General features: G+C 45.1%; 1 protein-coding gene and 1 long non-coding RNA gene across 2 annotated transcripts in view; both read left to right on the top strand.

The window, feature by feature from the left end:
* Positions 1 to 19456, top strand: part of LOC308305464 (protein jagged-2-like) — a gene marked incomplete at both ends in the record, with an annotated part of 95420 nt that extends 75964 nt beyond the window's left edge. Inside the window, 11 exons of the mRNA XM_080750260.1 lie at positions 490 to 603; positions 1368 to 1484; positions 2364 to 2391; positions 4680 to 4765; positions 6590 to 6703; positions 7729 to 7844; positions 8459 to 8743; positions 10358 to 10489; positions 18170 to 18329; positions 18804 to 19198; positions 19259 to 19456. Of these exons, the coding sequence (XP_080606386.1) occupies positions 490 to 603; positions 1368 to 1484; positions 2364 to 2391; positions 4680 to 4765; positions 6590 to 6703; positions 7729 to 7844; positions 8459 to 8743; positions 10358 to 10489; positions 18170 to 18329; positions 18804 to 19198; positions 19259 to 19456 (1745 nt within the window). The remainder of the gene's footprint in view (positions 1 to 489; positions 604 to 1367; positions 1485 to 2363; positions 2392 to 4679; positions 4766 to 6589; positions 6704 to 7728; positions 7845 to 8458; positions 8744 to 10357; positions 10490 to 18169; positions 18330 to 18803; positions 19199 to 19258) is intronic.
* LOC308306375 overlaps positions 1 to 22722 on the top strand; it is a 388228-nt gene that overhangs the window by 140529 nt on the left and 224977 nt on the right. The gene's annotated exons all lie outside the window — the stretch shown is intronic.

The raw sequence follows: 22722 nt of genomic DNA, 5'->3' as shown, positions 1-22722 counted from the left end.
TTTATAACAGTTTTTACCTGTGTTTCTATGAAGCGAAATCTTTAGACTTGTTCGCATGCACAAAATCCATATGGAATATTACACGGTGCAATTTCGAACTCACAACTCACAACTACAGACTCGCTCCCCAGCTTCCGCCTTGGACTGAAGACTCACCTCTTCAGACTCCAACCAAACCCATAGCACTACTGTAACACTCCAGTTTCCTCGATGACCATACACGAAGCTAGATAGCATTGTATGGTTTTAGAAAAGTTTTCTTTTACTGCTTATGTGCGTGGTCTACCTAGTATCTATGTTTTTGTTTTTTCTAGATTGATATTCCTATGCATTTGTTGTATTGCTGTTGATGTACTGACATACTATCTTGTTTATTATATTGATGTATTACCTGCTTATTGTAAGTCGCTTTGGATTAAAAGCGTCTGCTAAATGCCTGAATCGTAACATTAAATTCAAACACTGAGGATTTGACCGTGTCCGTTGCAGGCGAGAGCCAGTGTGACTCGACGACCTGCAGCAACGGAGGGACGTGTTACGACCACGGAGACTCGTTCCTCTGCAGCTGCTCCTCGGGCTGGGGCGGCAGCACCTGCAACACAGGTCTGCACTGATTACAGGCTTATTAACATGGGGTCGTAAAGGTGTAATGATGGCAGCGCCGTCACGATGGGGCTGGGCTGTATACGTTCTGTAACGTTTCATGTTCTTCGTCTCACTGACCCTCTGCTCTCATCTCTCCTCTACCCACTGCTGTTTACCAAATTGTGGGTCGGGGCCCCATACTGTATGTGGGTCACGGACCATTTGTTTTTTATTTTATTTTAATTATTATTTCAAATGTTTTCAAAAGATTTTCAAAAGATTCTTAATGTTTCATATCGTCACTGTCAGGCAGAAACCTTGTATCTCCAAGTTTCAAATGTGTACGTTTTTTCGCGAAGTAAAGCCCTGCTTCATCATACAAGGCCGTCGCACAAAAGTAGTGAAAACAGCAGATCTACGAGGCGTTGTGTGCTTGTAGATCGGCTGTTTTCACTAGTTTAGTTAATTTTTTTAAATGATAAAAACAAAAGGTTTTGGACATACAAGGTTTCCACCGGACAACGACGATATGTTAAAAACGAATTCAAACGTTTTTTCAAAAGAATTCACATGAGGGGGAATAAATACCTTTCAGAATTAGCGAAAATAGCCGATCCACGAGCTCACATCACGAGGCGTTGTGAGCTTGTAGATTGTCTTTTTTCACTAGTTTAGGTCCTGGGGAAACATCACATTTCTCTTTTGGGTCTGGAGCTATAAAAGGTGTGGGAACCCACTGCTCTGCCTGCGACCTAAAGTCCTCTTCATGTGTGTCTCCCCAGCCAAGAACAGCTCGTGTGACTCTGGCCCGTGTGAGAACGGGGGGACCTGCGTGGGAGGAGGGGACTCCTTCACCTGCATCTGCAAGGACGGCTGGGAAGGAGCCACCTGCGCACAAAGTACGACACCATGCTGGAGCTTAGCCTGTAGATCAGCAGGAATCACATGACTCTGAATCCATATGTTGTATTGGCTGAATGATCTCAGAGAGTGTCTTAAAAAGACAGAAAAGTAGCCGCACACCGTAGCCAAAGTGCCAAAGTTTTATTGTTTGGACACAGAGATTAATTACCAACGTTTCGGCAGTACAACTGCCTTCTTCAGGGTATCACCACCACAAGGACCTGGTGTGCGTAGCATTCCCTTGCACAGTATTGGCTGAATGATTCACTATTACAGTACATTAATATTTAGGCCTACACTTATTTAATGCTTCAACTATTGAAAAATAGCAGATATAGCCTACAAGCTCACAGCGCGGCACCGAGTGCCGTCCTGCGAGCTTGTAGATCTGCTATTTTTTGCAAATCTTTGAATTTATCTTTTTTTAAAGCAAACTAACTCAAATATTTGCTTCTGGGAGGTGCCTGGGAACGACATATTTTGAGATGGGGGTCCGCGGGCCAAATGTCATTTTGGGGGTCCTTGACATGAAAAGGTTTGAGAACCACTGATTTAGAAGACATTTATAGAATCGGGTCAAAAACATTCAAATACTTGCAAATGTTCCAGATTTTTTTTTTAATAGCAGATATACAAGCTCGATGCTATTTTTAATAGTTAATTTGAATAATGAATTATCCAGCTAATACAATCTATGGATGCAGAGTGGATAGCCCAGTCTCCCTTGTACTTCTATTTCTATTTAATAGGTTTGGTTTTTTAATTACCACGTTTATTGTTTTTAATCTCTCCATTCTCTCCCTCTGTCTCCCTCTGTTTCTTTCACTTTCTCTCTCTCTCCTTCTTTCCATCTCTTTCCCCTGTTTTTCTCACAGATACCAACGACTGCAACCCACACCCATGGTGAGTGTGGAGGTTTTTCTTGTGTGGCCCTGCGGGGGGAATGCATGCAGACCACAGTAGGGATGGGACGATAAGCGATGTTATCGTTTATCGTGATAAAAAAACACTCACGATAATCGAATCGTGGGGATTTAATTTATTGTGAAATCGTCTTCCGTCATGCACTGGGATCAATTCCCATTTTATTTGCCGAGCTGCATATCCTGTACCATTTAAACCCTCTATTGGTAAAAGGCACTTATAATACGTACTTGATACAGTCTTTTTTTCCTACTCTCTAACAAATCTCTTTGCCAAAAAATCGCGAGGGTGAGCTTTTAGATCTGCTATTTTTTGGCAAATGTTCCGCCCCGGGATAATGGACGTTAGGGATATTTAGATTACCGCGATAATATGGTAAATCACGATTTCTTTGGTCTGGATAATCGTGATATGACATTTTCATATCGTCCCATCCCTAGGTTTTGTTATGGCCCTACAGAGAATGCACATGCACTGAGCCACAGAGCTGTGCTGCTGCTGGTCTAAATCTCAGCCTGTTGTTGGGGCTAAGCTGTTGGCGGGGTGTGATGAGAGCAGGTCTCTGGGTGTTATCCATCCATCCATCCCGCCCCGCTCCGCTCCACTCATGCATAGTGGATGTTCTCAGTGTCGGGGGGGCTTTAGGGGGGGCTCAGACACGGGCCCACTGATCTTATCCTCTCTCAGTCTGATTTAATGCTGCGGGATTTCACCATTAAAGATTGGAAGATGGAGGCAGGATTTTGTAGACTGTGTGTGTGTGTGTGTGCGCGCGCGTGTGTGTGTGTGTGTGTGTGTGTGTGTGTGTGTGTGTGTGTGTGTGTGTGTGTGTGTGCGTGTGCGTGTGCGTGTGTGTGTGTGTGTGCGCACGCTCGCGGGTGTGTGTAAATTGGTGTGTACCTCTGTCTGTGTGTGTGTGTGTGTGTGTGTGTCTACGTTTTATCATGAAACTGTGTGACTTGTGCAGGGAGGTTTCAGGAAGAGACAAGAGAAGCACTCGTTAAAAAAGTAGTTCAAAAATATATTCGTCTTGGGTCAAATATATTCGAATATATATTCGTCTTGGGTCCGAAATGTCCATTTGTTTACGGCTGCTGGGGGGAAAACCTTCAATAAAACAAGAAGAATTAATTCTAAAGTGAAGTGCTGGTGTCCTTCTTCTAAATTCATTGTGCAGGGAGGAAAAAAACTATCTTATGTAGCTCTTCTCCCGCAGCTACGTGCGCAGGCGTGCACGCACGCACACACACACACACACACACACACACACACACACACACACACACACACACACACACACACACACACGGCCACAATGACTGACAGGCGGATTAGCAGAGGTGCTGATGGGGGTGTGAAGAGACGCCCCCCCTCCCCCCCGCTACCATTCACCAGCCTTGACCCGGGGCTGGGGGGTTTGGGGAGGGAGGGATAGCCGGCCCGGCCGCGCCTGCAGGCTCCTGCTCAGTATGTGGTCAGCGGAGGGGATTTGCATATGAAGCCTGGACATTGATGAGGGATCAGCTTTTTGGCCGAGCTGACTGACCCACTCATTCCTTTCTCTGTTCTGTTCCTCTGTTCTCTCTGGCCCTGCGTCTCCACCGCGGGAACAGACAGAGGGATGGGTTGGGCCGTATGTGAGAGTGGTCCAGTCAGTGTAGTCCTATGGGTACAGTGCTATATCTTATAGGAACGGTGGCAAACAGTGCGTTAATTGCCAGGATTTGGCCCTTGTTACTGTACGTCTTCCCCTGTTGAAATGCCGCGCAGCTAAATGGGTAGTATACCGTATGCAGGAAAGAGGTCGTACTGCTTGTAGCTATGATGCAAAACTGCTGTTTTTATTTTACATTTGAATTACGTTAATGCTCAGTGCGACCGCTTTATATTTTGTGTATCTCCCGTGGTCAGCGCCTCATCACTGTTGGTGTGTGCTCCTACTCTATTGTTTGTGCAGCTAAACGGATAGAACACTAAAACTGCCAGCAGGAGTGTGGGTTCTGTTCCCTGGATAGCACCCACAGGTGACAGGGTGTCGCCAAAGCCTGATTTATACTTAGTTGTGTGACAGAGCTTGTAGGTTGGCTGTGTTTTGGCACGGGGCACCGTCAAACAATGGACTATAACAATGGTTCTCAAAGTTGGAACAGACAAAAACTAAATGAAATTTTATTCAAATGACTGACTAAAACTACATCAAAATTCTCTGTCAAAGTCAACACGGTGATAATGTTTATGTCCCCCTCTCTCTCTCTCTCTCTGTCCAGCTATAACGGAGGCGTCTGCGTGGACGGAGTGAACTGGTTCCGCTGTGAATGCGCTCCAGGTTTCGCCGGACCCGACTGCCGCATCAGTAAGTTCCCTGGGAAACGAGGGGGGGTGCGGGGGGGGGAGCGGGGGCATGTGGCGAGGGTCAGGCGGGCGGCGGAGGATGGGGGGGGGTCAAAGGTCGCGTAAAACGATTGTTACCGGGCGACAGATTAGGAAGCCCTTTAGGAAGACGGTCTTAACCTGTGACCTCCCCCGGGGTCGGAGGTCAATGGCGGGAGGATTTTGGCAGACGGGGTCTCGGGGCGGTCTCCCGCGGCATTCTGGGGGAAGAAGATTCTCTCGGAAAAGGAGGTTCCCTTTTCAGACCTGGGGCTGGGGGGGAGGGAGGGTGTATCATAGATGTTCGTCTGGAGAGGCTCCAATCCAAAGTTTTTTATAGATCCGTTCAGGTCCATGCAGGGATTTACAAGAAGCATTCGTCAGATGGAATTTATGACTTAATGATTCAGATGAAACGCATGAAGAATGTCAGCCTGTCGCCAAATTTTCAGTTTAGGTTTAGTTGGGTTCCTGAGAAACTTCAGGAAACAAATTCCTCTACGCTGAATGTCATTTGTTTCCTGAATGTCGCCCTGAGGCGTCTTACTAGTAAATGTATTCCAGGAAGGTGTTTTGTATGAAAAACATATCTATACAAAGTGTTCCTTTGTATCTATTGGTACTCACAGTGTTTTTTTGCCTGGAGTCCAAGGTCTTTATCCTCGGTTAGACAACTAGAATGAAACAGTAGTGTGCTTACCCAGGACTGGTGTTGAGAATCGGGTTCCCACGGTCTTGAAATTCCTGGAAATATTTTGAAATTAGAAAAATATTTTTCCAGTACTGGAAAAGTTTTGGAATTGATCAAGGGTCCTGGAAGGTCCGGGAAAAAATAGCTATGCATTGTTTTTGGTTATTGATTTTGTTAACATCTCTGAAATGACAAATTCAACATTGGCCAATTTGTCTGGAAGGTCCGGAAAAAAAATAGCTATGCATTGTTTTTGGTTATTGATTTTGTTAATATCTATGAAATGACAAATTCAACATTGGCCAATTTGTCAAATATTAGAGTCAGAAATTGTGAAAATAGCAGATCTACATGCTCACAACGCCTCGCGCTGCGAGGCGTTGTGAGCATGTAGATCTGCTATTTTCACAATAGAACAGTGTTATACAAAATTCTTCAACTCTTAGTGCTCGTCAGGGTGCCGGGGTCCCCAGTTCAAATATGATTATTTCGGGGGTCATGGCCTGAAAAGGTTGAGAACCACTGGCATACACTACCTGTCTTTGGGCATTGCGCATAGGAGTAAGCGACTCGTTATTGAGCTGAATTATTGTTATATAGTCCTGGAAATCGGGTTAAATATTCTGGAAAAGTTTTGGAAAAGTTTTGGAAATTAATAGGTAAAGATGTGTGGGAACCCTGTATTTAGCAGCCCCATTTAGCAGAGTCCACTTTGGAGTCTCAAGGCTGAAAAGTATTTTCTTTTTTTCTCCACGCCATAATGTTTGATTGATTCGGTATTGACCATGTGAAATCAATAACACGCAGACATCACTGTTTCGAATCATATGGGATACTTTACTGTTAAGTCGCAGACGCCCTTTGAACAACCCATCGCAGAGATCGACTGCCTCATGACTTCAAATTCTTTCAACCTGTCTCCTCCTCGCCCTTCGTGACTCGCGATTGGGGAGAGCCAACAGGAGGAAACGATCAGGGGGGACTCGTCTTTCAGCTTTTCACCTGGACTCACTTCTTGGTCCGCCTGTTTCTCGGCGTTGTGATTTTTTACTGTGCAGTATTCTGTACTACACCCCATGTGTGTTTAATGTGCAAATGTTTCTGCCCGTCCGTCAGACATCGACGAGTGCCAGTCCTCGCCCTGCGCCCACGGCGCCACCTGCGTGGACGAGATCAACGGGTACCAGTGTGTGTGCCCGCTGGGACGCGCCGGAGCTCGCTGCCAAGAGTGTGAGTCTAGCTCTAGTACATACTAAGACTTGGTCGGAGTCGTGCATTGTTTGGACAGAAAACACACTAGTTTTCTCGTTTGATGTACAGCTAACTTCTAATGGCTAACAATGTCTCTTCTGTGTTTTACTTTTATTGAATTTATACCATAATAAATGGTTATTGTTGAAGCTTAACACCTCACTGTGCGTTTACCCTTTCTGATTCATAGAATTATTTCATTCATTTATGAAATTGTATTGAATTTTTTTTACATTTTGTAGTGAGTATTTGGGTGGGCAATCTTCTTGAGAATGTTTTGAAATGGTAATAATTCAAAACAAAATGTGGCATATTTTACTGTACTAGCGACGCATAAAAATCCATCCGCGATCCACAAGTGGGTTTCCGACTCCCGACCCACTTTTTGGGAACCAGTGAAATAGTGTGTTTTACATGGACTGTTTGTTGACATATTGAATCACTGACCCTCTGCCTGTGTGTCCAGTCCAGTGTTGTTTTTGACAGCAAACTTTGGTTTAGTTTTAGTCATAGTCTTTTGAATAAAATGACATTTAGTTTTAGTCATAATTTAGTCACCTGAAAAGTTTTAGTTTTAGTCTAATTTTAGTCGACTAAATATCATAAGATTTTAGGCGACTAAATCTACAGTTGATTTAGTCAACTAAAATGTATTTTGGGCAGTCTTTGATGGCATCATAATGACTGATTTTAAACTTGGTTTGGGTGCTGAAAATAGCCGATCTACAAGCTCACAACGCGTCGCAGCGCGACGCGTTGTGAGCTTGTAGATCTGCTATTTTCAGCACGCAACACCCGAGAGCAACCAAACATAAAATGACTCTCTTCTCCAATCTCCACTAGTCCCTGACGTTTTAGTCTAGTTTAAATTTTTTTGGCGAAAATGTCAATATATTTAGTCTTAGTTTTAGTCATCACAGCTTAGTTTTTATTTCGTTTTTATTTCGTTTTCGTCAGTGAAAAAAAACGCAGTCGAATCACTGACCCTCTGCCTGTGTGTCCAGTCATAGGTATTGGGAAGGCCTGCCGTCACACTGGTCTCCAGTTCCCCCACGGCAGCCGCTGGGAGGAGGAGTGCAACGCCTGTCAGTGTGTCAACGGCCGCGTCCACTGCTCCAAGGTCAGCATGGAGCCTGAGAATGTTATAAAGAAAAAATGTATTTTACAGCCGTCACATCAGATACAGTATCTTACAGATATCGTTGATGTCAGGGAAGAAACCTTCCATCTCCACGTTCTACCTCTGTGTTTTTCTTTTTTTTGGGGGGTAAATTAATTCCCTACGTTTCGAAACGGGTCCCCATCCGGAACGAATGGGGGTAAATTTATTGTTATCACATTTTTGTCTAAAAATATGATTGAACTCTAGTCTCCATGGCGTGACTAATCAATAGAAAAAAAGTCATTTTGTGGGTGAACTACTCTTCTAATGCCCTGTTTTGTTATACAAAAGCCTCGCACAAACTTGGGAAAATATTTCACAAGACGCGTTATTAGCTTGTAGATCAGCTATTTTTTTTAAAGTAAAAAGTCTGTGCTCTCTGTGGGGTTTATAAATATAAATGTTTACTAGAGCTTATGACTAAATAACTAGGTTCTTCCCCCCATAATTTCCTGAAAGGTAACACCTTTAGACAAACAAGGTTTCTACCCGACAGCGACGATATACCTTATTGGTGAGAAGAATTCATAGCATATAAAATAGTAATGGTTTTTGTGTCCGTCCGTCTTCAGGTGAGGTGCGGTCGCCGACCCTGTCTCCTCCAGAAGTCTCTCCCCTCCACCGCTGACGGCGCCAACGCCAACGCCGTGGCCCCCCCGTCCTGCCCCGGAGGTCACGAGTGCGTGGAGCACCAGTTCCTCACCTGCTTCTCCCCGCCCTGCCACCGCTGGGGCGTGTGCTCCAGCCCGGACCCCCCCACCCCCCTGCACACCCAGTGTGAGCCCCACAACAGCGGCTACCTGGACAACAGCTGCGCTCGCATCACGCTCATCTTCAAGAGGGACAAAGTGCCACAGGTGAGAGAGGATAAGCACTCTTAAGTGTTGAGGCAGTGGCGGAGCAGTGAGGAGGTGTATTTGCTTGAGAGTATCCAGCACAATTTCAAACCCCCTAGATAGTCATACCTGACCAGTACAAACTGGGTTTTCTACAGTTGTGCCACTGGAAGTTGTGTTGATTTCGGCACTATGACGAAATAAAAACAACATATAAACTAAGCTATGATGACTAAATAGATAGACAATTTCATCAACAACTAAGAACTAGACTAAAATGTTGGGGAGGGATTAGTGGAGAAGAGATCCAGTAGAATTAAAAGAAGTCATTGTATGTTTGGTTGCGCTCGGGTGTTGCAAAAATAGCAGATCTACAAGCTCACAACGCGGTGCGCTGCGACGTGTTGTGAGCTTATAGATTGGCTATTTTCAGCATGCAACCAAGTGTAAAATCAGGCATTACAACGCCATTTACGACGCCATCAAATGGTATTTAGTCAACTAAAACTAGACTCAAAGTAGAACATTTCAGATGACTAAAATACTGAATGACTGAAACTAAATAAAAAAGTGCCGTTGAAATCAACACTGACTGGAGCTATGCTTCCACTTGTTGCCTACATCCGTACAATGCACACAGCCAGTTAATACTGCCCAGTCCATTCACACAGTCTTTCCTCTGCGCTGGAGGTCCTCAGTCATTGAGTCATCCTTCGTTCACAGAGGATGTCAGTTATCCATCGTTGTCTTAGTTATGTATTGTCTTTGCTTTGTTTGTGCGGATGTTGTCTCGCTGTTTGCCGTGCTGACCTCATAATTGCAACCCCTTTTGTGAAGAAGAAAGTGTACAGGGTTTAAAATGAATCCCTGTTGTGGATAAACGAAGTTTACGAATTGAACTGAACGCCGAAGCCTCGATATTCCTCTACAAACACCGCAGAAACCCATAAAGCTACCCTGACAAGACGGAGACGTGTTCTCCGTGTTCGTAGCCTGCTGGGATCCGCTTCTGCTTTGGTCTTACATGGGCTTAATCCGTTTAGATCGGGAACGCAACCGTGTCGCTCTAGATTCTAACCACTTAAACCATTATTTTATGCTTTAGCTACTTAAAAAATAGCAGATATACAAGCTCACAGCGTGGCACCGAGTGCCACGCGGTGAGCTTGTAGATCTGCTATTTTTTTTAAAAATCTGCAAATGTGTGCTAATCTTTGAATATATATATATATTTTTAAAGAGAACATTTTTAACTCAAATATTCCTTTCTCTGGGTCCCTGGAACAAGATATTTTGCGATGGGGGGTCCATGGTCAAATACATACAATTCTAGGGGGTCCTTGACATGAAAAAGTTGGAGCGCCCACTGATGATAAAAAAATCTGTTTTTTCGGGAAAACCGATTTAGAAGACATTTGTAGAAATCGGCCTCGGGTCTCAACGCGTTAAAACCTTCCTGGTCCTTGCCAGCAATGCAAATGCTAATCTCTTGCTTTGTGTGTGTGCGTGCGTGTGTGCGTGTGCGTGCGTGTGTGTGTGTGTGTGTGCGTGTGTGTGTGTGTGTGTGCGTGCGTGCGTGTGTGTGTGTGTGTGTGTGCGTGCGTGTGTGTGTGTGTGTGTGCGTGCTGATCACAGGGTACCACGGTGGAGAACATCTGCTGGGAGTTGCGCTACCTGCCTGACTCTCAGAGTCTGGCCAAGGACAGAGCGCTGGTCATCCTGTGTGACCTGTCCTACACCAACAGTGATGCCGTGGAGGTGGCCATGGTGAGGACACACACAGACACATTTTAATCATTTGTGTCCCAATTTGGCTGGGAGCCAGTCATTGGATTTTTATTCATTTTCATTTTTTCATTTCATTTGAAAGCTGGGGATCATAGCTACAAAATGATATATTGGTTGTGGAGATTGACCCAACAGTTTTGAAGATATGGCTTATAGAATGATGCCATGCTGAAATACTACTTTTGATATATTCAAGTTCTAAATAAATTTCTAACCTGCAAATGACCTGACGATCTCTCACATTAATTAAAAAAAGTCTTATTTACATGCAGAGTTAAGCTCTGGCGTTTAAGTGAAATGTAGCCTGAAATTTATGAAATGCTTTAGTGGCTTTATCACATTTTAGTGAGAAAAAAATATATATATATTTTCAGTCCCTGTCTAAAGCTGTACTTTCCGAGATGACTGGCTCTCAGTGAGATTGGGACACATTTATTTATGTCCACATCAGTGTTGATTTCGTCGACTAAAACTATGACGAAAAATGTTTGTCGACCGTGTTTTTTTCACCGACGAAAACGAAATGAAAACTAATTAAAAACTAAGCTGTGATGACTAAAACTAAGACTAAATATATTGACAATTTCGTCAACACAATAAAAGCTAGACTAAAACATTAGGGAGGGACTAGTCGAGAAGAGAGTCATTTTATTTGTGGTTGCTCTCAGGTGTTGCGTGCTGAAAATAGCAGATCTACAAGCTCACAACGCGTCGCGCTGCGACGTGTTGTGAGCTTGTAGATCGGCTATTTTCAGAACGCAACCAAGTGTAATGATATGATATTTAGTTGACTAAAATTAGACTAAAACTAAAACTTTTCAGGTGACTAAATTACGGCTATGACTAAAACAAAATCAAAATGTGCTGTCAAAAACAAAACTGGTCCACATAAGAGATTCAATACAAGGACACAAATATTATTACAAGGTGCTGTAAATAATGTACAGTTGGCAAATCCTGGACAAATATCCGATGCCCACACACCCTTCAAGGGTACAAGTAACACCGCTTCGCCATATTTGGCGGTTGCCAGTAGTAGAAGAGATTGCGCAGACTTCTGCAAGCCGTTTTTTTGGCATCCCAAGTTGTTGGAAGCCTCTTACAACCAACCTATGTACATGTCCAAGGCTGCCAACACACACGCACGCACACACACGCACACACTGACACAAACAACGCAGCGTCAGTGTCGGGCAGAAACCTTGTATCTCCACAAGTTTCGTACGTTTTTGTACGTTTTCTTCGTAAAGTAAAAGCCCTGCTTCGCCACGCAAGACTGTCGCACAATACTAGTGAAGATAGCAGATCTACAAGCACACAACGCCTCGCAGTGCGAGGCATTGTGTGCTTGTAGATCGGCTATCTTCACTAGTTTGAATCGTTTTTTAAAACGATAAATATGGTTTTGGACATACAAGGTTTCCACCCGACAACAGCAAGATACGCATATAGAGCGGCTATGGACGGAAATAACCACACACACACACACACACACACACACACACACACACACACACACACACACACACACACACACTTTAACCTGAGGGAGATACACGCAGATGGATTCTTGTGCTCTGACAGACACACACACACACACACACACACACACACACACACACACACACACACACACACACACACACACACTCACACACACACACACACACACACACACACACACACACACACACACACACACACACACACACACCTATAGATTTAGCACTTCTGCCATCTGTCAGTGATCCCAACATCCCCTCCTTGCCTCTCCCCGCTGCACCTCTTTGTCTTTCTCCCCCCCCCCCCCCCTCTCTCTCTCTCTCCCTCTCTCTTTCTCTCGCTGCTTCTCTCACTAGTTGTCTCTCTCCCTCTCTCTCACCCTTAGGACCTCGCCCCATTTTTGTCCTTTCCATCTGTTTGATATTTAGTTTTATGGTGTCTGGAACACCTTGCTTGTTCTGTGTCTTCTCTCTCTTTCTCTCTCCTCTCTCTCTGTCCCTTCCTCCTTCTTTCTCACTCTCTCTTTCCCTCCCCTCTGTTGTCACTTTCATTCTTTCTTCTCTCTCTCCTCGCTTCCTTTATCTATCCTTCTCTCCCTCTCACTCGCGCAGTGGCGTCAGTTCAGAAAAAGCTAAGGTATGGCAACATGACTGGTGTCTTCGCGCGCGTGCAAGACACCAGTCATGTTGCCATACCTTAGCAACAGGCATGATACATTTATTTTAAGATGCACATTTTAAGAAGTACAGCTGACCTGCGGAACCTGGGAATATACCATTTTGTCAATATGGGGAGAATACAATTATAATACCTTGTTATAGTGACCATTTTGTTACATTTTGCATTTGTAGTTATTTTACTGTAATTTAACAACATAATAACCGGCACAGATAGACAAAGAGACATTCATGGATTTATATTTAAAAGTAACTTTTATTTTCCCCCTCCTGGACCCAGGCAGGGTATGGCAGCTGCATACCCCTGCCATACCCAATTGACGCCCCTGCTCTCCCCCCCCCCCCCCCCCCCCTCTGTGTCTTTCATTCCCCTCCTTCTCGCTTGTTCTTATTCACTCTCTCATCTTTCTGGTCACAGATTTATTTCCCCCCCCCTTCTCTCTCTCTCTCTCTCTCTCTCTCTCTCTCTCTCTCTCGCGCCCGTCTCTCGGCCACCCACCCAGGCTCCTGTGTGCGAGGCAGAGAGAGAGACACAGGGGAAATCAGCCTCCACAGGGCACTAAGCTCTTAATGGAGGGGATTAGATGGTTGTTCGTGTGATGTATGGAGTCATGTTTTGGGGACGTATACAGGAAAAGGAGTGGTGCATGGGGCCCTGGCTGACATCCACCCAAACAGTCAGTCAGCCCTCGGAAACAAGGCTTTCAGAATCGAAAAGAAAAAAACAAAACAAAAACAAAAGAACTCCCACTCAAACTCTCTCCAATGCGGAATCGCGTTGGGGCCAAAGAAGGCAGCGCTCATTGACAGGGGCGTCACAAGGGGGGGAAAAGTGGGACTGAGTTACTAGGGCCCAAGGTGGAGGGGCACCGAGTGCCACGCTGCGAGCTTGTAGATCTGCTATTTTTGAAAAGTGGTGAAAATGTCTGCAAATCATTGAATATATGTATTTTTTAAGCAAACGTTTGAAACTCAAATTTTGCTTCCCTGGAACTAAATATTTTGAGATGAGGGTCCGTGGCCAAATACATATCATTTTGGGGGTCCTTCACATGAAAAAGTTTGAGCACCACTCATATAGAAACATACGTTTTTCAAAAAAACATTTTTGAAATATTCAAAGACTTGCACACATTTTCACGATAAAAAAAATCTACAAGCTCGGTGCCACGCTGCGAGCTTGTATATCCGTTATTTTTCAATAGTTTAAGAACAAAATAATGCGTTCCCAGTCTAAATGGGTTAAACCCCCTAGCTCCCCCCTATGAAGAACATTCACGGGGGCCCCGCAGCAGTGAATCCTCGTACCCGGGGCCCAGAATTTGGTGCGCCACCCCTGCTCATTGCTAAGTGCAGTGGGGAGTCTCCGTAAGCTCACGGAGTCTTGTGCGGCCGTAGCGTGTGTCAGGCTCGTAGGTGCCAAGTCATGTCTCCTGCTTATCCCAAGGCCCTCCGTGAATCTGCAAGAGCCCGGCGTTGCCCTTGCTGAACCGACCGGCGGTTAGGTCCGTTTGTCAGCGCTCCCAAACCTGGGCAAAAACAAGTACTTCAATATGTCTCAACTATGCGGGGAACAATGAGAGGGGGGGGGGGGGGGGGGGGGGCGCTTGGTTTTTGCCCTCATTTGCATGTGGTGCTCCTCCACGGTTGAGGCCTTTCTTTTCCAAGTGTGTGGGAAAGCGAATCAAGGGCTCCTTAAGTACTGTAATTCAAATATTTGGAGCCGGGGCGTGTAAACGTGCACGTTTTTTTCTGGCGCGTTCCGCGAGGCCTGTCATGTCAAATTAAACTCGGCGTGTCAATTTATGTCCGTTCTTACTTCTGAAGTCCCGGGCGTCACGGATTACTTCACAGAGCGGCAAAGTAAATAAACTCGCAGCTCGACACAAGCAAGAACTAGCATTACAGATTTTAAGATATCGCTTGTGGACGGAACAATGACTCTTGTGTTCTTACTGCCGGTGCATTGTGATGCTGAAGCCTTTGTCGAGCGTATACGTTATAAGTTGGACTAGTTAAAGGGACTACACCAGGGTTCCCCAATAGGCGGCCCGCGGGCCATTTACGGCCCGCGGGGGGCTACTGTCTGGCCCACACCAACCCCAGTAATAATGGTGGTATAAGAGCAGCAACAACACTAGTATATCGTCGTTGTCGGGTGGAAATCTCGTATCTCCCAATTTGTACGTTCTTTCGCATATCACACAAGGCTGTTGCACAAAAGTAGTGAAAACAGCTGATCTACAAGCACACAACGCCTCGCGGTGCGAGGCGTTGTGTGCTTGTAGATCGGCTGTTTTCACTAGTTTGGATCATTTTTAAAATGATAAATTCAAAACGAAAGTTTTTGGACATACAAGATTTTTACCCGACAACGACGAAAACTGTCGCTGGAGTAGTGGGAACGCCACCGTCGCCCCCTGCAATGTTGTGGCCCTCGGCTGAGCTTTACCTGATTGCAGGCCACGGCACGGGGCGGAGTGACCGCGGCAAGGGGCGGAGTGAACGCGGCGGTTATCGTGGGCTTCGGTGACGTGTGCAGTGGGGCGACGGTGAGATTCGAACTAGTGATCTCTGGCACTCAAGTCGGCGACTCTATCCATTCAGCCATCAATGCTGATGTTTATCGTGGGCTTGCCCAGGCCTTACGGCCTGGGCATAAATATAACGATTGCATTCACCACGGCTTCGTAACTCGCGCGGCGCTCCGCCGGCCGCGCGGCCCTGGCCCGCTCTTCGCGGCCACTCGCGCCTGCGGCGCTCGGGGGCGAAGAGCAGGACCAAGGTCCGCTGGCCTTCGCGCCGCTTGCAATGTCGTGGACAATAATCAAACGCCTCCGCCCACCGCCGCGTTCACTTACGGTAGCGTTCACTCCGCCCCTTGCCGCGTTCACTCCGCCCCTTGCCGCGTTCACTCCCCTTGCCGTGTTCACTCCCCTTGCCGCGTTCACTCCGCCCCGTGCTCCGGTCTGCAATCAGGTATACTCGCCTCGGCTTGGTACCCTAGACATAATTCGGCCCTTGGGGAAAACTAATTGGGGAACCCTGGACTACACCAAATTGTTCCTATTATTATTTTTTTGTGTGTCCCACCAGCACCTTCTATCCTCACTAAGTCCTATTTCTGACCGTTGTGCCTCAGTTCATGGGCAGATCTACAGTATGTAAGCAGCTCTCAGAATGGGCCGTCAGAAGTGGCTGGGATGAGGGTGGGGCTCAACAGCGCAGTCCTCTCACTCAGGACAAGGTGGTACTGCAGATGAAAATGCTCTGGAAGCCAGGCAGAAATGACACCGGATCTGTATTCAGGAGTGGTAGTTTAGCCTGAAACCTTTTGACATAAACAATATGATATTAATTATGTTTAAATGCATGGTGTAGAACCTTTAAGTGGTAGCATCAAATGTAAAGAATAAATGTAAAGACAAAATGGTCTATGTATAAACAGTCCAATTAATATGCATGAGAATATCAAATCTGATTAATTGTCTGTCTGGGGATTTTTTTTCTTTTAGGATGTTGACTTTCATTGTGGACATATCCATATCGTTACTGTCGGGCCAAAACCTCATATCTACAAGTTTCAAATTTGTACGTTTTTCCGCGAAGTAAAGCCCGCTTCATCAGACAAGGCCGTCGCACAAAAGTAGTGACAACAGCAGATCTACAAGCAGATCTACAAGTGCTTGTAGATCGGCTGTTTTCACTAGTTTCAATCATTTTAAAAATGATAAATACAAAACAAATGGTTTCGGACATACAAGGTTTTCACCCGACAACGACGATATGAATTTGTGCCCCTTTTGTATTAGTGCACCAGGAAGTGATTCTACACTTTGGTGTCTATTCTGTGAGAAAGGGAACGCTAGCTAACAGGCTACTAGCCATTCCCCGGGGCATGTGAGCGGAGCTCGCCGTTTCCTCCGGAGAGGAAGAGGTGGAGCGCTGCTCCCCGGGCCGCGGGGGGCCACAGCTGGCCTGCTCTGCTCATTGTGGGCTCCTAATTGAAAGTGCACAGCACAGCACTAATCTCTCCCCGTGCGCTCCCCTCCCCACGCCCTCACTCCCTCTGATCGACTTATTAAGCAATTAACTCCACCTTCTGTGGGCTCAGCGGGGGGGCCGGGGACCCGCCAGATGTTCAGACAGGAGCCTTTTCTTCTTCTTCTTGTGGATTTAACGGGTTTCTTTCTCGGTTTATCTCTTACCCAGCATTAGTATTATTTTTTTTATCATGCTTCCCCTCAATTTCTCTCGTTGTGTGGGTTGTTATTCGTTTTTTTCTCTCACTCTCTCCTTCCTTATTCCTCTGCTACTATCTCACTGGTGTATTATCATCTGTTTTAATTATTTAAGTATTGCTCATCATATCACACACACACATACAACATATTTTCTATTCGACCAACACCACAAGCAGCCAACATTATATGTGTATGAGGTTCTGTGAACGGAAACATGGCCTTGGGCAGTGGTTCTCAAAGTGGATTCCAGGGACTCTGGAACTGGGGTCCTTTAACCCATTTAGGCCTAGAAATGATTGACTGCTATAACCAGTGAAAAATAGCAGATATACAAGCTCACAGCGCGGCACCGAGTGCCGCGCTGCGAGCTTGTAGATCTGCTATTTTTGAAAAAGTCGTGAAAATGTGTGCAAATCTTTGAATATAATGTATTTTCAAAGCAAACGTTTGTAACTCAAATTTTGCCTCTGGGTGGTCCCTGGAACTAGATATTTTGAGATGGGGGTCCGTGGCCAAATACATATCATTTTGGGGGTCCTTCACATGAAAAGATTTGAGTACCACTGACATAGTAGTCTCTCAAGAACAGACTAACTGAGCTCCAGTTAAATGAAAAGGACCTTTTCTTTGACGATGGCTGGCCAGATTGCTGACATAGAAACATTGGGTTTTTCAAAAAATCTTAGAAGGATTCAAAAGACACTTATAGAATCGGGTCAAAATTCTAATTTTCACGATTTTTCAAAAATAGCAGATCTACAAGCTCGCAGCGTGGCACTCGGTGCCGCGCTGTGAGCTTGTATATCTGCTATTTTTTTATATTTAAAGCATAAAATATTGCGTCATATTGTGTTCAGGCCTAAATGGTTTAAAGGGGATCTAAATTGACCCTTACAAGTCTGTAACTCTGACAGTGTACAAATGGAACCAAATGAACCCTAACAGGTTAATTTGGTTCCATAGGGACTGCCCCATGGTTCGAACTCCCGTTCGTCCGAACAGGTTAAAATTCACCAGGTTAACATTCACCAGCGTTAGTTTTGCTGAGGTTAGGGTTAAGGTTAGGTTTAGGTGGTCGGACCAACGGGAGTTCGAACCAAGGACATGTTACCGGTTCCCTTTGTACACTGTCAGAGTTAAGGGGAGACCTTGAACTGTGAATGTTTGAGAAACACTGGTCTAGGGTTAACGGCAGTTGTTTATGTATAATAATTGTCTTCTTGTCTCTCTTCCAGTCTTTTGAACAGGACGGACGGGCGAAGGACGGCGACCGCGGACAGATCCAGGAGGCGGCCAGTGCCATCATCGGAGCGCTGTCCAAACGCCACAACAGCACCATCATGCTGGCGGTGGTGGAGGTCAAGGTGGAGACGCAGGTCCAACCCCCGCCTGTCGGTGAGTCACATGTCCTTAATAAGGAAGTAGTCATAGGTTTGAAGCTGGTAACAACGTTTAAGCAAAAAAAATGTCTGTTTTTGTTTTCTACTTTTATTGTTTAATCCATTTGTGGTCCTAATTTAAACGCTGATGGATGTTTAATTCCTGTTGTCCCAATATCAAAATGATATGGAAAAAAGTCGATCTTGTAGATCGGCTATTTCCGGCAAAGAGATTTTGTGTAGAAGGGGGAAAAAGGACAATGGAACCAAATAAGATTATAGGTTTTAACTGTTTAAGACACACATGAGTCAATCAATTTGCCAATCAAAACATCTTATACTTTGTTTGACCTTTTCACCCATGATATTCTATCGAGCCAGTACATTTTGATTGAAATAAAGTAATACTTAAATAATAAAGTATCGTAGACAGACACCAGTTTTTCAAAATTGAATAACGAGAGCCTCCTTGTTTCCCTCTCCTCTCCAGACTACCTGGTCCCCGTGCTGTGCGTGGTGTTCAGCGTGCTGTGGATCTTCTGCATCGTGGTGTGCGTGTGGTGGACGCGCAAGAGGAAGAAAGAGCGCGAGAGAGCGGCGATGCGCGGCGCCGGCGGCGCCTTCCCCGAGGACGGCACCACCGTCAACAACCAGCTGGAGCCGCTGCGGAACCGCACGGCACCGCCGGCGCTCTCGGCCAAGGACAACCGGGACCGCGACCGCCACCTCCACTACGAGTGCAAGAAGCTGATGACGACGACGACGGGCCCCGCCGAGCGGGGCGACGCGCCCGACGGAGAGGAGGACGAGGCGGAGGGCGGGGGAGGAGGAGGGGAGCGGAAGGAGCTGGAAGAGCATGAGGAGGAGCAGAGGGGAGGAGGAGGAGTTGGAGGAGGAGAAGGAGGAGGAGGACTCGGGGTGGTGGAGAAGTGCGCCTCCCAAAAGTGTTCCAAAGCGGGAGGAGGTGGGAAGGACAGGGGGCTGCTGGGGAGAGGAGGAGGTGGAGGAGGAGGGGTGGTGTGCACGATGCGCAGCGGGCCGGTCAAGGCCCCGCACCGGACAGCGTACAGCCCCAAGGACAACCGCTGTAAAAACCTCAACGCCACTAAGCTCACCGAGGACATCAAAGACCATTACGTATGAACAAACGACACAACGGGCTTCGGGATCGCATTAAAAAAGACTATAACTGTGATGTCTCCGTCGAGTTTTGAAAACCTATTGAAAACCGAGAAACAAACAAAAAGAAAAAAACACCAAAAGTGAAGATTTCAGATGCTTTAAAAAGTTCTATTATTATTATTATTAATATTATTATTATGATTTTTTTTTCATTCATTGTTTTTATTTAACGTTTTTATTCTTTGTGTGCAAACATGGAGGCTTCTTTGTTTTTACGTTTTTTTTAACGCAAAGCGATGCCGGTTAAAACAGACATCACAAGCGACTACTACTGCTACCACCGCACCATGCTGGATTTCACTTCACAACGTCACACTGTCGGAGAATCAAGAAGAAAGAGAACTTTCCTTTATACTATTTTTATTATTCTCTTCATTTTTTTTATTTTTTTTGCTGTTTACACGTTGATGCTGCGTTCAGCGGAATATGTTTTTAATTCTTCTGCGTGTCATGGGAACCTGCGTCTGTCACGTTGACTCGGTATAAGCACTGCCCATGGGATCCCAACAGAAACTTCACTGGCTGGCAGCTGTTCTGACGTTGTTGTTTCCTTTCTGTTTGGTGTGTTCACTTCCTGTCTGCCTTAGCCCAAACTCGCGGGCCATTTCTACACTGTCTCGATAACCATGTACTTTTATAAGTCAATATGTTGGAGGAAAAAAAGAAAGAAGAAAAAAAAAAAGTTTTTATATGTATGTCTGTCCTTTGGAAAAGCTGGCACAAAGAAACCACTGTATATGATACCTGGCATAGGCATTTTTGTTGTTGTTTACATTCATTTGCATTTCCCCCCCATTTTGTGTATACATGCTTCTTGAGCAAGTTTTTTTTTTCTTTTACACCTTTGTGTGTTTCACTACAATACTTCCCTGTGAGTCTACATGATAATTTCAGTATTTGCTTCAGTAGAAAGTGCCTTCAACCCATTTGTTTTTTTTTTCTTTCCCCCGTTTATCCACCTTGATTTCATATCATTATAAAGGGAAAGATGTCCTTGCAAGCAACTCCACTTCATACCGCCGTAATGGTATTTTTCTTCTTTGCAATTTGACTGTACATATGTAAATATGAAAATGACTGTGTATATTTGAATTTAGTAACTTAAGTGACGGCTTTGTACAATAGTTATTCTAAAGAATAAGATTGTTTTGTGGTTGTTGTTGTTTTTTTTTCTTTTCTTTTCCTAAATGATGTCATTCCGTTTCTAAAGTGTCGACTGGCACTGAAACAGGTTTTATACAGATGATAATCCAGGGTCCCGCTTAAAATATTAAGTTATACTTTATTGATCCATCATGGGGATATTCGTCCTCTGCATTTTGACCCCTCCCGACTGTTATTCACAGCGGGACAGCAGCACCCGGGGACCATCTCCAGCACTAAGGCTAGCCAGTGCCTTAGAGCAGTGTTTCCCAAACTTTCAAATGTCAAGGTCTCCCCTTAACTCTGACAGTGTACAAATGGAACCAAATGGACCTGTTAGGGTTCATTTGGTTCCATTTGTACACTGTCAGAGTTACAGACTTGTAAGTGTCAATTTAGACCCCCATAAGGGAACCCACAGAGTCCCTGGAATCCACTTTGAGAAACACTGCCTTAAAGCAGTGTTTCCCAAACAATGGATCGGGACCCATGGTTGGGTCACAGACCCATTCTTTTGGGTTGCAAGTAAATATCCCCCAACACCCTTTCCCCCCTACAATATCTTCAAAAAATTATCAAACAAACAATTTCTTAATAAAGAAAAATAAGTTGTGAAAATATCGGATCTACAAGCTCACAACGCGTCGCATCGCCACACGCTGTGACCTTGTAAATCGACTATTTACACTATTAATATATATTTTTTAAATGTGGGTCCCGGTTGGAGACACCTCAATTTCTCTTTTGGGTTCTCGAGATAGAAAATGTTTGGGAACCACTGCTTAGAGGACATGGCAGGAGTGGTGTGCTTACCAGGCGTGTCTTTGGCATAAGAACATAAGAGGCAAAAAAGAGCAGATCTTTATTGGTTGTTTGCTTTGCGTTCAAACTTTTTGCTTTGCGGTTAAGGTCATTGGTATGTGCAGAACTGTTGGCTAGGTCATTTCCAGGCAGAGCTTTCCAACTTTTAGCTAACCTTTTGGTGTTTAACACGATGATTCCCCCAACCATCGCGTTGTCTACGTTGGACCTGAATGAGTTCAGGGAGAGTGCTCGAACGTTGCTCCCTAAGGATCTATTCAGTTTCCTTCCACGGTAAAATTCTCAGTGTTCATTTCATGCAGTTGTGACTCTCAGAGAGTGTACACATTTTTTAAATTGCATTTGCACATTCTCTGAGCTAAATAAACACTCTGAATTCGACAGTGTAACTTTCTGGTGTCATAGGATCCATGTTAGGCGTCCACTTTCTCTGTGCCATTCTGCATCCTCCTTAGCAATCAGTCCAGTTTAATTTGGGACTCCAAATGGCACACAACAAAAGCATCCCTTTTACTATTGTACAGAATCAGACAATTGTCAGTCCAGAGCTGGTGCGTCTCATTTTTATTGTTTTGTGGGGCCAGGCGTGTACTTGCAGGGTACAGCGAACTCACTGCTAGCACTGTTACCAATCACTCTCACATCACACGAAATGTACCGTTTCTGAACAGTCTTGGATGGCAGAGCCAAATAGCTAAAAGTCAACTAAGGCAGATGCTATCCCGGTGGTTAAACTAATTTACAAAACACGACTTAAGATTAGAGCTTGAATCCATAGACTTGCAATGAGTACGCATCCTGTTTAGCTAATAGCTATTTTTTTCCCCGCTTAGCCCTGCCTCTCAGTGAGTATATCTACTGGTCTAATGAAGGGAACAAGTTGTTTTGTTGTTATTGCTGTTGACAGTTGTGCTTGTTGTCCAGTGTTTGTACTGAGTCTGTTTCTGCACTAAGAACCAGGGGCGTCACAAGGGGTAGGAAAGTGGGACTGAGTTACCAGGGCCCAAGGTGGAGGGGCCCTAGTAACTTTAGCTATTTTTGAAAAGTCATGAAAATGTGCGCAAATCTTTGAATATATGTATTTTTTAAGTGAACATTTGTAACTCAAATTTTGCTTCTGGGGGTTCCCTGGAACTAAATATTTTGAGATGGGGGGTCCTTCACATGAAAAAGTTTGAGCATCACTGACATGGAAACATAGGTTTCTTGGCACACATTTTCACGATTTTTCCAAAAATAGCAGATCTACAAGCTCGCAGCGC

Source organism: Nannobrachium achirus, assembly GCF_963921795.1.
Source record: "Nannobrachium achirus genome assembly, chromosome: 20".
NCBI lineage: Eukaryota > Metazoa > Chordata > Actinopteri > Myctophiformes > Myctophidae > Nannobrachium > Nannobrachium achirus.
This window is presented reverse-complemented; position numbering and strand designations above follow the sequence as displayed.